At 68.6% G+C, this 14059-nt stretch overlaps 1 protein-coding gene across 1 annotated transcript; it reads left to right on the plus strand.

Annotated features, from left to right (window-relative positions):
* On the plus strand, positions 1–11962 carry H696_02574 (hypothetical protein; the record flags this gene model as incomplete). Its single annotated transcript, XM_009496485.1, has 8 exons — positions 1–411; positions 682–1664; positions 1815–2691; positions 2827–3528; positions 3701–6553; positions 6721–7400; positions 7636–8570; positions 8793–11962. 8 exons carry the CDS (start codon positions 1–3, stop codon positions 11960–11962), a joined length of 10611 nt encoding a protein of 3536 aa, XP_009494760.1.
* Positions 11963–14059: the final 2097 nt, after the last annotated feature.

Consider the following 14059-nt stretch of genomic DNA (forward strand, 5'->3'; position numbering starts at 1 on the left):
ATGTCCTTGCATCCCGGCCGCGCCTACGCGTCCTCCGCTCCCGCGGCCGATCCCTTCCCCCTCGGGTCATCCTCTCGCGCGGCGCCTCCCCCCCCTCCCCCTCCTGGCGGCGGCGGTGCCACCATCGCCGACTACATTGCCTCCATCTCGGCCAACAAATCGATTGTCCCTCCTCCCGGGACTTTCTACTCCTCGGACTCCTTTTTCCGACCCGTGGCCTTCAGTCCGCCGAGCTCCTTCATCCACCGGCAGATCTCCTGGTGTGTCCAGCACCTGTTCTCTGCCTCTGACTTCGAGCTCCGCAAGCCGGCTCCGTCCGCCTCGCCGTCGCGCTCGCCCGCCCCGGCAACCAGCCAATCGGAGGCCTTCCTCCTGGCCCCCACTTCCGTCGTCAAGGCCCCCCTCGAGAGGGTGCGATTCTGAGTCCCCCCCCTCTCTCTCTCTCATTCTTTCTTTCTCTCTCTTTCTTTCTCTCTCTTTCTTTCTCTCTCTTTCTTTCTCTCTCTTTCTTTCTCTCTCTTTCTTTCTCTCTCTTTCTTTCTCTCTCTTTTTTTTCTCTCTCCCTCCCTCCCTCCCTCCCTCCCTCCCTCCCCCTCTCCCTCTCTCCCTCCCCTTTACACAGACTCCCATGCTGATCACCTTCCCTTCTCGTGAATCACTCCCGCCCCCCTGGCGCTTCAGTTGATCAGCCTCGGTGGCACTGCGGCATTCGAGTTCTACCTGGGCGCCCTCTTTGACGCGATCGACTTCGGGTCCCTTGACCTGCTCTTTTCCTCGGGGTTCTCGCCCTCCAGTAAGGACATCCCAAGCAGCCTTCAGCAGGCACTTGCTTCCAATCCCTCTCTCTATCGTCAGCTGGCGCTCTGTTGGCTTCTCGGTCAAGAGCTTTCCATCCTCCTTTCGCAGTCCTTCCGCTCCGGCATCGTCCTTCGCCTGCTCGAGTCTCGCTTGCTGCCGCGCTTCCACCACCCAGCCGGCTCCACTTCATCGTCTGCCACCAGCACCGTCTCCACCGACGGCGTTCCCTCCAAGACCGGCTCCTCCAGTCCACCGTCATCGGTCACGACAGCCGCTCCCTGCCTCCCGGCCACAAGTCTCCCCCGACTGTCGCCCGTCTTCGCCCTTGTCCGGCACGCGTTCCTCCTTTTCCGTGGTGACGCCCTCTCGTGCTTGCTTCTCGGCACCGTTCTCGCCGGGTCACCAAGCTTCCTCCGGTCGGCCGCCTTCTCCGCCAACCAAGCCCTGCCCCCGTCTCAGCCGGGAGCCCATCCATCTGCCGCCGGTTCCGCCCCAGGTGCCACTGCCTCCGGTGTTGCCCCTTCGTCGGCCGCCAACGCCACCACTGCTTCGGGATCCCCTGGCCTTCGGCAAATCGATTCCGGTCGTGTTCTCTCTAATCTCGGCCACGAGCTTGTTCGCGTCTACCTGGCCCACGGCATCGGCCTGGTCATCAGCCACTTCGATCCCTCGGACCGATCTGCCTCCCTCCCCTCGGAGCAGGACGACCCCGCAGCCACTTCCATCGCCTTGAGCCCGGATCTCGGCCGCTTCTTCCACACGCCCGTCTCTTCGGTCACCCCGGGTGCCGTTCACGAGATCCTCCAGTTCCTCCACGCCCAAGCCCACCTTAGCTTCCGCGTGCACGGCCTCATCCTCACCGAGACGTGCGGCTTCCCGTCTTGCCGATCCCCTGCCTGTGCCCCGGCTTGCTCCTCCCTCCCCCCCCCCTCCCCTCGTCAGCCAAGCTAACACCTTTGTCCTTCCCTTCCCTTCCCCCCCCCTCCCTCTCCCTCTGTCGCCCCCACCACGAGCAGCCAAATCCTATTCGCCCATCTCCGGCATCATCTCCTGCCCGACTGCTCGCCCTTCCTCTATCCGCTGATCTACGCGATTGACGGGCTCCTGTCGATTTCGCTGCTCCGCTCTCCCGCCTCGGCCCCCCTCCCCCAGGACCTTCCGCAGTTCTCCAACGAGGTCATTTCCCCGATGTACAGCCATCCGAGCAAGCTCGACCCGGCCCCGGCCCCGGCCCCGGCCCCCGGGGCGGATCGCACTGCTGTTAGCTCGTTCTTCGGCGGCGGGGCCTCCCCCGGGAGCGCCTCCCTGGCCCTGTACATGAGCGAGTTCGGCACTTCCTGCGTGGCCACCCTGGCCACCGCCTATGCCCTGCTCCAGTCGTATGTCATCATCTGTGCCAACATGGACCCGGCCAGTCCGCCCGACGCGGCCGAGCTGCCGGCCCTCCTCTCGCGCTACATCACCGACGCCCACATCTCGGACGCCATCACCATGATGGTGCACACGGTGCAAACCGCCCGGACAGGGTCCTTCCACATTCAGGCCACCTCCTGGCCGGCGCTCATCCAGCCGGATGCCGCGGCCGCGGCCGCCGCCACCACCATGGCGGCCCCCTCCCAGCCGGCCGCTGCTGCCAGCGCCGCGGCCACCTCGGCGCCCGCCGCCCCGGGGGCAGGGGGCTCCAAGCCGGAGACCGACTCGTCGCCGGTGGTCCTGGCCACGGCGGCCGCTGTTGCCGCGGCCACCGGCCAGGCCGTGCCCACGCCGATTGTTGCGCGGTCCATCGACTCCGAGGTGCCGGGGGGGCTCCTGCGCGCCATGTCCGCCGATCGCCCGGGCGCCTCCGGGCGATGCTGGAACATCGGGAACTTCCTTCGCGCCGCCCTGCAGCTGGTGTGTTCCGCGGGTTTTCTTGCTCCCCTCTCCTGGCCCCGTTCCCTTCCCCATTCTCCTTCTTCCTTCTCCCCCCCCCCCCTGGTCAAAAGGCCACCGGCCCGATGTTTAGCTGACCCATGCCCGCTGGCCAAGATCCCGACCCTGAGCCCGGAGGTCATCCTCCGGTCGCTTGACCGGCCGGACCTCTTCCCCCCGGAGTACACCCCATCGATCCTGACGGCGGATCTGCTCTTCGAGGCCACCGTTGCCCTGGGCTTCCCGCAGTACTCGCTGATCCGCTTTGTCCTGATGCCGCGTGCGAATCTGCGCTTCACCCCGGCCGCCGCCACCACCGCCGCTGCCCCCGCCACCGCTTCGAACGCCGCCGCGGCCGCCGCGGCCGCCGCCGGGCCCCCTGGCTCCGGCTCCGGCTCCGGCTCCGGCTCCGACGAGGCTCCGGCCACCGCGGCTGCCGCCGTGCCCTGGGTCAATCCGCTGCCTCAGCTGCAGCTCCTGTCGACCTTGATCGGCTTTGGGTCGCATGTGTTCCTGGACCCGGCGCACGGCTTGCACTCGGTCTTCCTGGACGCCTCCGGCAAGAGCATCATGCCCCCGTCGGTTGTCGACTCGCTGAAGACCGTGACCGCATCGGCCTCGGTGTCCGTTGGCAAGGTCGCCTCGCCGGAGCTTGCCCGCGCCTTCCAGGCTGCCTACAGCTATCGGGAAATCCTCCACCTGTTCCTGGCCTTGGATCAGTTGAAGGACAAGACCGTGTCCTCCCTCTGTCGGTCGATGCTTGGCGAGGCGTTCAATGCCACGAGCTCGCTGCTGCTGCTGAGCATCGCCTCTCTGAATGTGCGCCCGGTGTCTCCGCCACTCCTTTTTTCTTCGGCTGCTCTCTCCCGCTCGCTCGCTCGCCCCCGGGGTGGCCTTCTCGCTGACTCCATCTCCTTGCTCCTCTGCCTCTGTCTCCGGCTCTCTCCCCTCCCCCCCCCCCCCCCCCCCCCCCCCCCCCCCCCCGTCGCAGTTCAAGGAGATGTTCCTCGCCAACAAGATCGTCCCGGATCTCTTCTCGCAGATGGTCAATGCCCTGCTCTTTATGGCCATCAATCTGCCGCATGACAGCCTCCCCTACTTCCCCGGGGTGGGCCCCTTCGCGTCGTATCTCCTGCGTGCCATCTGGCACCTGAACCCGGAGGCTATGGTGTCGCTGCTGGTTTTGCTGCACCGCCAGTCGCCGGAGTATGTGGAGATCCTGATGACCCTCTTCTTTGGGCACATTCTCCAGGGCGACCCGGCGCAGATCCTCCGCCCGGCGGTGGCCAGCCCCACCGATCGGCCACAGGAGGGGCCCGATGCCGGGGCCGGCCCGGCCGCCCCCGGGACGGATGGCAGCGCGCCCAGCGCCGGTGCCTCCGCCGGCGGTTCATCCACCCCGGCCGGCGGGCCCGGCGCCGCGGCCATGGCCGGCGATGGCGGCCCGGACACCCGGGCCCATGAGCTCCCGCCCTTTGTCCGGCTGCGCTCCATCCACACGGTCACCCTGGGGTTCATCCTGGACCTGGCGATCGCGGCCTCTTCCAACAATTGGGCCCTCCCCGAGGGGGATGGGTCCCTTTCTTCCTGGCTCTCGGTGCAGGTTGGCCACTATGGGGAGATCTTCCTGACGGCCATCTTCGAGTACATCCAGGCCCGCTGGTCGCTGGTGGAGCTGAAGTCTCCCACCCTTTCGGTGGTTCTCCTGTCGCAGCTGTTCTTCGTTTTGCTGTCCAGCACTGATGCCTTCCGGGAGGTGCTGGCCGGTGGCGGCCCGGCCGCCGGGGCCGCATCCGCCAGTGGGTCCCCCACGGTTGCCCCTCACAGCCTGAACCCCCCACTGCCCGAGTCGGTCAGCCTGCCGGTTCAATTGCAGAACCAGGTCATCGACTTGCACAAGCGCTGCTGCCAGATCTACCCGCAGCTGGCGCACCCGACCCCCTCCGGGGCCATTGTGGCCAAGTTCCCGGCCGCCGGGGCGGCGAATCTCCACCTGCAGCCGATCCAGCCGCACTTCTTCTCGCGCTTTGCCCCGGCCAATGACCTGGTCCGCCAGGCGATCGACCGTTTGCGGCAGTTCTACAACGGCAAGGTGACCCTCCTGGTGCTGATCGATGAGCTGCGCCAGCTGCGTGACTCCCAGCAGCCGGACAAGGTCAAGTATGCGGAGACCATTGTCCAGTGTGCCATCGACGACACGGAGCACATTGCCATCTGCCCAAACAATGAGCTGATCCTCTTTGGCCGGCTTTTCGGCCAGCTGATCCTGCACCAGCTGGTTCCCAAGGAGTCCTTCGCCATGTCCATGACCTATGTCAAGGCTTCCTTCTCCTTCAAGCCGCTGCAGCGCCGCTTCCGCTTCGGCCTGCTGGCCCTGCTGGAGTTTATGCCCATTCTCGAGCACTACCCGGAGTACTGCCGCGAGCTGTACCAATTCGAGTCCCTGCGGCAGGAGTGCCCGCGCAAGTTGAGCGCCCTCCTCCATCGGGTGATCAGCCGGCACTTTGAGGGGGACGTCCTGGCCGGGGTGGGGGCGCTGCCTCCCGGGGCCGGGGGTGCCGGGGGCGATGCCTCCGACGAGCGGTCGGATGGCGAGCCGGAATCCCCGGACTCCGATGTGCCGGACTCCGATGATGAGCGCCAGCGTGTGGCTCTCCAGCGGCAGCAGCTCCAGCAGCACACCACCCACCATCAGATGCTGCAGGCGCAGCAGCAGCAGCAGCAGCAGCAGCAACATCACCAGCAGCTGCTGCAGCAGCAGCAGGCCGCAGCAGCGGCCGCGGCCGCGGCCGCCGGCCACCCGCATATGCAGCACTTCCACCACCACCAGCAGCAGCAGCCCCCGGCCGCGGGGGCCCCCCTGACTCATATGCACCTTCACATGCAGCAGGCGGCCCAGCAGCAGCAGCAGCAGCAGCAGCAGCAGGCGGCCCAGCACATGCACACCCACCACCAGGCCCAGGCCCAGCGCCACCTCATCCACCAGCAGCAGCACGCCGCCCAGTATCAGCAGCAGGCCCAGTATCACGAGCACCAGCTTCAGCTGCAGGCCCAGCAGCAGCAGCAGCAGCACGCCCAGGCCCAGCAGCAGCTGCACCACCTCCAGGCCCAGCAGGCCCAGGCCTCGGGCAGTGGCGCCAAGGATGCCGAGGTGAAGTCCCCCTCCGGGTCGTCTTCCGCTTCTTCCTCCTCCTCCTCGGCCCCGGCTGCCGCCGAGCATGGGGCCACCGCCTCGGCCGGGCTCGATGCCGGAGCCGGCCCCGGCGGCATGCCCTACCATGTTCCGCCGGAGCCGGTGCGCGAGCGGATCGACTTCATCCTCAACAACATCACCGCTTCCAATACCGCCTCCTCGGCCCACGACACCCTGGACCTGCTGCATCGGGGGCTCCAGGCGGCCGCCCTGGCTGGCGGGGACTTCCCGGACAAGCATGCCGGGGCCGACCTGCTGGCTGCCCGGCCGGACACCTACTACCTGTGGTTCTGCAACCACCTGATGGAGACCCGCATCATCAAGGAGCCCAACTTCCACCCCGTGTTCCTGGCCCTGATCGAGGCCATGGGCGTGGAGGCCATCGATCAGACCCTGCTCCTTGTGACATACAGCACCATTCGCGCGCTGCTGGCCGATGGCGACTCCTCGTCCACGACGTCCTCCTCGGTGCGGACTGGGCTCTCCAAGCTCGGGTCCTGGCTCGGGCGCATCACCATCGGCCGGAACCGGCCGATCCTGCACAAGCACCTGGTCATCAAGGATGTCCTGCTGGATGCCATCCGCGACAAGCGCCTGCACCTGGCCATGCCCTTCGTTTGCAAGACCCTGGCCTTCTCGAAGGACTCGCTGGTACGTGCCATTGTGCCTGCTTCCTTGTTTGTCGAGGCCCACCTGCCTCTTTTCCTCGCCTCCCCCTGGCGCTGACGGTTCGGCTTTCTCCCCTCCGCTTCCTTCCCCTGCCCCTTCCCCCCCCCCTCCCGCACCCCGTCGCCTTGCCTCCTCCCCTGGGCCCGTAGGCCTTCCGCCCGAGCAGCCCCTGGACCATGGCCATCCTGCGCTTGCTCGGGGAGATTCTCCTGGAGAAGGACCTCCGCATGAATATCTCCTTCGAGATTGAGGTCCTCTTCAAGGAGCTGGACCAGCGGTCGATCACCCCCTCCAACATCCTCAGCTCCCAGGACTTCCTGTCTGGCGGCCTCGGCAGCCGGACCGGCGGGCGCCATGCCCCGCGCCGTGCTCTTGGCCAATCGCGCGATCTCAACGAGGCCAGCGTCATTGTGGCCGATGCCGCCACCGCGGCCGCCGTCGACGCGGCGGCCCTCGTGGCGGCGGCCCTGTCCACCCCGGGCCGAGGTGCCACGGCTCCCCCCTCGAGCGAGGAGGCCGGCCCTGCCGGGGCATCGGCCTCGGGCGCCGGCCAGCATCCGTCGCATCCTGGCGGCCAGCAGTCCCTGCAGCACCAGGGAGCCGCCGCCGGGCATCATGGCCCCGGCGGGCAGCACCCCTCGACCGATGGCGGCCTGGCCGACCCGGCGGCTGGCCTGCTTGAGGGGGGTGGCGCCGACGACTCGGCGGCCGGGCGTCGTGCCCTCTCCGACGGGTCGGCCGTCGATCCGGGCATCGAGATCACCCAGGCCCAGGAGCTCATGCAGACGCGCGAGCACTTCCGTGCCATTGTCTCGGAGGCGATTGACGAGTGCGTGCCTGGCCCTTTAGGTCGACTGCCATCCCCGCTTCTTCTTCTTCTTCTTCTTCTTTTTTTCTTGTCATGCGTGGCCGCTTTCCTTTCCCCCACTCTCTCTCTTCGCCATCGACTGTCGCTCACATCCTGCTTCTCCGCCTGTCTTCCCCCCTCCCCCTGTCTCGGCTCGCGCCGTGTCTTCCTCTCTCTCTCTCTCTCTCTCTCTCTCCCCCCCCCCCGCCCCTCGCAGTGCTGCGGCCGACTTCATCGAGAAGAACATGCGCCAGCTGAGCAATGTCGCATGCATCAGCGCCGAGATGCTGGTCTCCAAGGACTTCGCCGCCGAGACCGACGACCGGTCCATCCACTCCAGCGCCCTGGCCATGGGCCGGGCTCTGGCTGCTTCGCTGATCGTGGCCAGCAAGGAGACCCTCCGCCGGCTGATCACCACCCACTTGAACACCAAGATCGCCGCCTACCAGGGCGAGGCCCATGCCGGGGCCGCGCACCTGACCCCGAAGCAAATCCGCCTCCTGACGCAGTATGCCACCAGCGACACGACCGTCGAGCAGGTGGCCTACTACATCACGCAGTTCAGCTCCAACCAGGTGGACCGTGTCCTGCTGGAGCTGCTCCAGCGCCGGCGCCAGTGCTCGCTCAATGCGGCCGGCAGCCCGCCCGATGGCAAGGTTCCCTTCGATCTGGACGCCCTCAAGGCGGCCAACCACTACTCCGATCACATTCCCCGGTCGCTGTTGCCCGGGTCGGTGGAGCTTTCGGCCGCCGGCCCCTACCTCAAGGTGTATTCGGACTTTTCGGAGATGCCGCTCCAGCTGCATGAGCATGGTGCGCGCTTGGCCCCGGCCGTGGGCCCGGCCTCCGACGTGCCCCCGGTGGCCGAGGCGGTGGCCCCGGCCGCCGATGCCTCGGGCGCCCATCCCCCCCAGGCCCCGGGCGCCGGTGCTGCCGGGCCATACAAGCAGCTGCCTGCTTCCGGCCCGGCCACCGCCGGGGTGGTGGCGCCGCCGGCGGCCGATCCCCGCGCCGGCGGCCCTGCCATCACGCCGGAGATCCTCATCACCAATGTCTTCCAGCAGTTTATCGCCGATGTGGGCACCATTTCCGGGCCGGTGTTCCCGCTGAAGCACATCAAGGAGGACCCGACGCACCCGCTGGTTGCGCTTGGTACGCCATTTTCTCTCCCCCCCCCCCACTTCCTCCTTCTCCTCCTCCTCCGAGGGGGCTCCCCCGTGGCATCCCGCTGGTTTGCACTTACTGACCACTCTTCCGTCCGCATGTCTCCCTCCCTCTCCCTCCCTCTCCCTCCCTCTCCCTCCCTCCCTCCCTCCCTCCCTCCCTCTCTCTCTCTCTCTCTCTCTCCCTCTCTCTCGCCACCTATCTTCACAGTCAACAACATGATCGCCCGCTGTGGTGCCTTCGAGTGGCAGCTGGCCCGGCTGGCGCTGGATGCTCTGTTCACCCTGTCCTCGGACATCCATCTGCCGGGGAGCGGGAGCACCCCGGGCGAGGAGCTGGCCGAGTCGACCGGCGGCTCCTCCCCGGCCCTGGCCATGGCGGCCTTCTGCGCGCTCTTCCTCCTGCGCTTCTGCCACCAGGGCACCAACCAGGCCTACTGGCTGCAGAAGTACATCCAGGAGCTGATCTTCAGCGGCCGGGCCAATGTCCTGGCCCTGACGGTGCTCATCCGGGCCGAGGTCCTGAGCCTGACCTTCGTGCTGGAGTCCCTGACGCACGTGGCCCATGGACAGGCGGCGGCCACGGCCGCCGGTGCCAATGCCGGCAGCGCGCCCGAGCCCTCCATGGCCAATCTCTTCCTCGGCACCCTGATCGGGGTGTACATCCGCGGCTTCGGCGATGCCGATGCCCTGCTGGACCGCGAGACCCTCGGGGAGCTGGACATGCTGAGCAAGAGCGTGGCTCGCAGCCACTTCGGCCCGATCAGCGAGTCGCTGATCCGCCAGCTGCATGCGGCCTTGCAATTTAGCGCCTCGCCGGCGGCCGCCTCGGCCATGGCCCGCGGCCTGCACACCGCCTTCTTCACCATGGTCCCCATCTTCTCGCTCTTTGTGCTGACCAGCAACAGCCACAGCGCCACGCTGATCAGCCTGCCTCCGGCGGTGGCGGCCGGCCCCGGCGAGGAGGCCGCCGCCCTGGCCACGGCCACCGACCGCCTGGCCTCCGTGGCCCAGGAGGTCCGCCATCTGATCACGGCCTGGCGGCTGATCTTCCTGAGCCCCAGCTACGGGGAGTCCTCGCACTTGGCCTTCGCCCGGTCGATCAACACCACGCGCAGCCTGTCCACCGCCGATGCCACCCTCTGCTTTGTCATGTTCTTCCTGGACCTGTGCATCGGCGAGTTCCTGGTCACGCAGCAGCTCTCGCCGGCTCTCTATTCGGGCACCGGGCTGGCCGGGGCCCCGGGCCCCCGGCACCCGGCCTTCACCCTGGTGGACATGTTCACCCGGCTGGTGGCCCTGCGCGTGCGGCTCATGGCCACCGATGCCGAGCGTGTGCTCTTTGTTCGCCGGGTGCTGGCGGCCATTGTCCTGCACATGTCGGCCGTCCAGCAGCAGCTCTTCCTGGCCCTGCCCCAGGCGGTCTATCTGCACGTCTTCTCCAACCTCTACTATGAGCTCCTGTCATCGGATGCCATTCTGCTGTTGTCGCGCGCCACCGGCGACCAGCCGGCCGGGGCCCCGACCGCCGGGGCCACCCTGGCCCCGCGCAGCAGTGCCGCCCCCCCGACGGCGGCCGGCCCCGCGTCCGCCTCCCGCCCTTCCTCCGATCCGGCGGCCGCCCTGCCGACCATTGCCTCGATTGCGGCCGCGGCGCTCGAGTACTCGGAGTCCCACCCGACTGCCTCCTACTCCTCGGCCGGCGGGCCGGCGGCGGCGGCGGCGGCCGATGCGGCCCCGGTGGCCCCGGCCACGGAGACCGACTCGCTGGCCGGGGGCGATCTCGGCCACCTGGCGCCGGCCACGTCGGAGCTGATGTCGCAATTGCTGCTGGCCTTCGCCAGTGCCCTGGACGCCCTGCGCCCGTCGCAATTCCCGCTCTTTGCCTTCCAATGGGTGGACCTGATGGCGCATCGGCTCTTCATGCCGAAGCTCCTGCTGCTCGGGGCGCCGTCCATTGTGCCGGCCTCCTCCAGCAAGCCGGCCATGCTGGTTCCCTCGCAGCAGCCCCGCCGGGGCTGGCCGGCCTTCAAGAAGCTCCTCGTTGCGCATCTTGAGTTCCTCGGCCATCGGATGCGCGCCTCGCGCCCCCTGCCCCCGAGCCTCAAGAACCTGTACCGGGCCACGCTGCGCATCCTGCTGGTCCTCCTGCGCGACCTGCCGGAGTTCCTGTGCGACTACCATGTGTCGCTGGTGGCCGTGGTCCCGCATGGGTGTGTCCAGCTGCGCAATCTCATCCTCTCGTCCTTCCCCCGGCACATGCGCCTGCCGGATCCCTTCACCTCCGAGGTGCAGGTGGACTCCCTGCCGGATGTGCACATCCCCCCGCGCGTGCCGGCCTCCTTCGTCCGGATCTTCGAGAAGTCCCCGGCCGGGGTGGCCCTCCTTGACATTGTCAATGCCTATCTGCGCACGCGCGACGCCACCGGCGACCCGCTGCGCCAGCTGGCGCGCCTGGTCCACACGGCCGACAGTGAGCAGCAGCCGCAGCAGCTGACCGATGGCACCACCCTCCCGCCCAAGTACAACGATCCGCTCATCAATGCCCTGGTTCTGTATATCGGCATCCACTCGACCGCGTACCACATGGCGCAGCTGATGCCGTCGGCGGCCGCGGCCGCCGCCGCCGCACTCAGCTCGTCCAGTGCCTCGGCCGCTGGCGCCGGCTCCCTCATGGCTTTGCTGTCATCGGCGCCCATTTCGCCCTCCGGCTCGCCATTGCTCGGCTCGGCGCCGGCCAGTGCCTCGCTGTCGGCCGCGGCGGCCGCCGCCTCGACCTCGGCATTGGTCGGCACGTCCCCCAACCTCGGTCCTCTGTCCGGTTCGTCGAGCGCCGCCGGGGCCACGGTCACCTCGATCGCGCCCCGGTCGCATGGCGCCGCCGGCTCGGGCGCGGGAGACCACACGTCGGCCACGGTGGCCGAGTCGGGGTCCGAGGCGCCTGGCGCCACCGCGGCGGCCGCTGCCGCTGCCGCCGCCGCCGCCTCATCGCTCATGATGATGGGGCCCCTCCCCTCGGCGGCGGACTCCCCGGCCATGGACATCTTCACCCGGCTCATGGCCGACCTGGACCCGGAGGGACGCTTCCACTTCGTCAATGCCATCGCCAACCAGCTGCGCTATCCCAACCGCCACACCCAGTACTTCAGCGGTGTTCTGCTCTACCTCTTCCTCAAGTCCAATGAGCTTATCCAGGAGCAGATCACTCGCGTGCTGCTGGAGCGCCTGATCGTCAACCGGCCTCACCCGTGGGGCCTGCTCATCACCTTCATCGATCTGATCAAGAACTCCCGCTACGACTTCTGGAACAAGCCCTTCACCACCTGTGCCCCGGAGATCCAGCGTCTGTTCGAGACCGTCGCCCGGTCCTGCCTGACGTGAGGGCCCGCCGGCGTCGGGCCTGTGTGGCTGGCTCGAAGCCCCCGCCCCCTGAACCGGCGGCGGGGCCCTCTGCGCTGTCTCGCAGACAAAGGCGCGCGGAGGGGGCAAAAAAGGGGCGGGCCTGCACATGAGTCCGTGTGTCTTCCTTCCCCCCTGTGTCCAATATACACTCACCTGTCCCACAACAGTCTCCCCGGTCTTTGTGCATGTGTTCCTTGTTGTTTTTTTTTTTTGCTTTTCTTTTCCCCCCCGCCCTTTCTTTGCTTCTTGCCTTTGTCCATGGTCGTGCCGGCGCGGGGCGCTGGAGCGTGAAAAATGGCGGGGAGCCTTGCCGCGGCCGCGGCCGCGCCGGCTTGCGTGCTGCTGGCGCGCCTGGTCGGGCGAGGAGAGCCGGCCGCCCGGACGGGCTTTCCCCAAGCAGCGACGGCCGCCCCGGGACCGGGCACCCGGCACTGCCAGCCCGTGAATAATCCCCGCTGGGGCTCGGTCCTGGGTGCTGGGCGCCCGAGCCGCCCAGTGAGGCCGAGGACGGGGACGGGGGGGGGGGGGGCGGCGCACGCACAGCGCACGCATGCGGCCAGTCGCGTCCCCGCCCCCGAGAGAGCGCACGCGCGGGCGGCCGCGGGCCCCGGGACTGCCAACCGAACGGTGAAAACGGTTGTTTTTTGAATCCACCCGCCGGGCCCCCTGGCCAGGAGCCACCCCGCTCCCGGCGGCGGGGGGCGGGGGGGGGGGGGCTGCCGGACGGGGGAGATGGTCAGAGGCACACCGGCCCCTTCACGGCCCCAGCACCCTCCGAGGGCATCGGGCGAAATAACAATGCAATAATCGCCCCCGGGGCTCTCCCCCGGTAGCCCACTCCCCCCCGGGCCACCCCGTCCTGCCATCGATGTGGCTGTTGCCGCGGAGCGGGGGGGTGGGGGGGCCAGCTTCCCTCCCGGGTGCGCATCAGTGGCCGAGATCGGGCGGAAGCAAGGGCTAGCTCCGGCGGGCGGGGGTGCTCCCGCGCGACTCCCCGCCGGGAGGGGGGAGGGGCGGCCCTTTTCCGACGCCCCCTCGGCCCCCGGCCCGCATCCCCAGCAGCCAGAGCCAGGCATCCGCCGGTCCCCCCCCCCCCCCCCCCTTCCCCTCCTCCTCCTCCTCTCTGCCCTTCCTCCCCTCTGCCGCATCCGTCCTCCCCCGCCCCTCACAGACGCCCCTCCGACCGACGATGATCCTGCCCAGCGCGCCGCTGGAACACCCAGCGGCCGAGCCGCAGGAGCACTTCTGCCCACTCGCGGCCGCCAGCGGCTTTGTCTCCAACGCCCGGCGCCTGCTGGATGACGCGCTCCTGTCGGCCGATGCCACCCTCCTGGCGGAGACCGCCCTGGCTCTGGCTACCGACGCCGGGGCGGCTGGCGCCGCTGGACCACTGGCCGGGCCACTGGCCGGCAATGCCCGGGTCACTGGCAAGACCTCGGTGCCAGGCGCCACCAGCTGCCCGGCCGCTGCCGCCGGGCGGGCCTGCTTCTGCCCGGCCATCATCGCCTCCGCCGCCCGGGTTGTCTTGGCGCGCGCCGCTCTGGCCGATGGTCAGCTCAGTCGGGCCTTCTTCCTCCTTTGCGTCGGTGCTGAGTACGCGCCTCCGTCCCCCCCCCCCCGCCCATAGACAGATGAGCACATCCGCGCGCAAACCCCCACATGCTAATCCCTTTCCCACTCCCCTCCCCCCCACACACACACACACACCGGATCCCCTGTCGCCTCAGCTCACCGGAGGCGCTCTACCTGCTGGCCACCTGCGCCAAGCGCCTCAATCGCCCGGGTGACTCGTCGGCCGCCCTGAATGTCATCGTTCAGGCCGCCGGCCCCCCTGGCGCCGGTGCCTCCGGCGACGACCCGAAGGCCGCACCCCGGCCCCTGCGCACGGATTTGGTCTTTCGGTCGGACCTCCCGCGCATTGCCCATCTCCTCCGGGCCGACGGGGCCGACACCTGCCGGAGTGCTGTCGACAGTGGCTTCGCCCCGAAGTGGCTCACATACGCCGAGGCGCTGCTTGGGCAATTGCTTTTGTACGTGTGCACATGTGGGTGCAGGTGTATCCACGCCCCCCCCCCC

Source organism: Fonticula alba, assembly GCF_000388065.1.
Source record: "Fonticula alba strain ATCC 38817 unplaced genomic scaffold supercont2.4, whole genome shotgun sequence".
NCBI lineage: Eukaryota > Rotosphaerida > Fonticulaceae > Fonticula > Fonticula alba.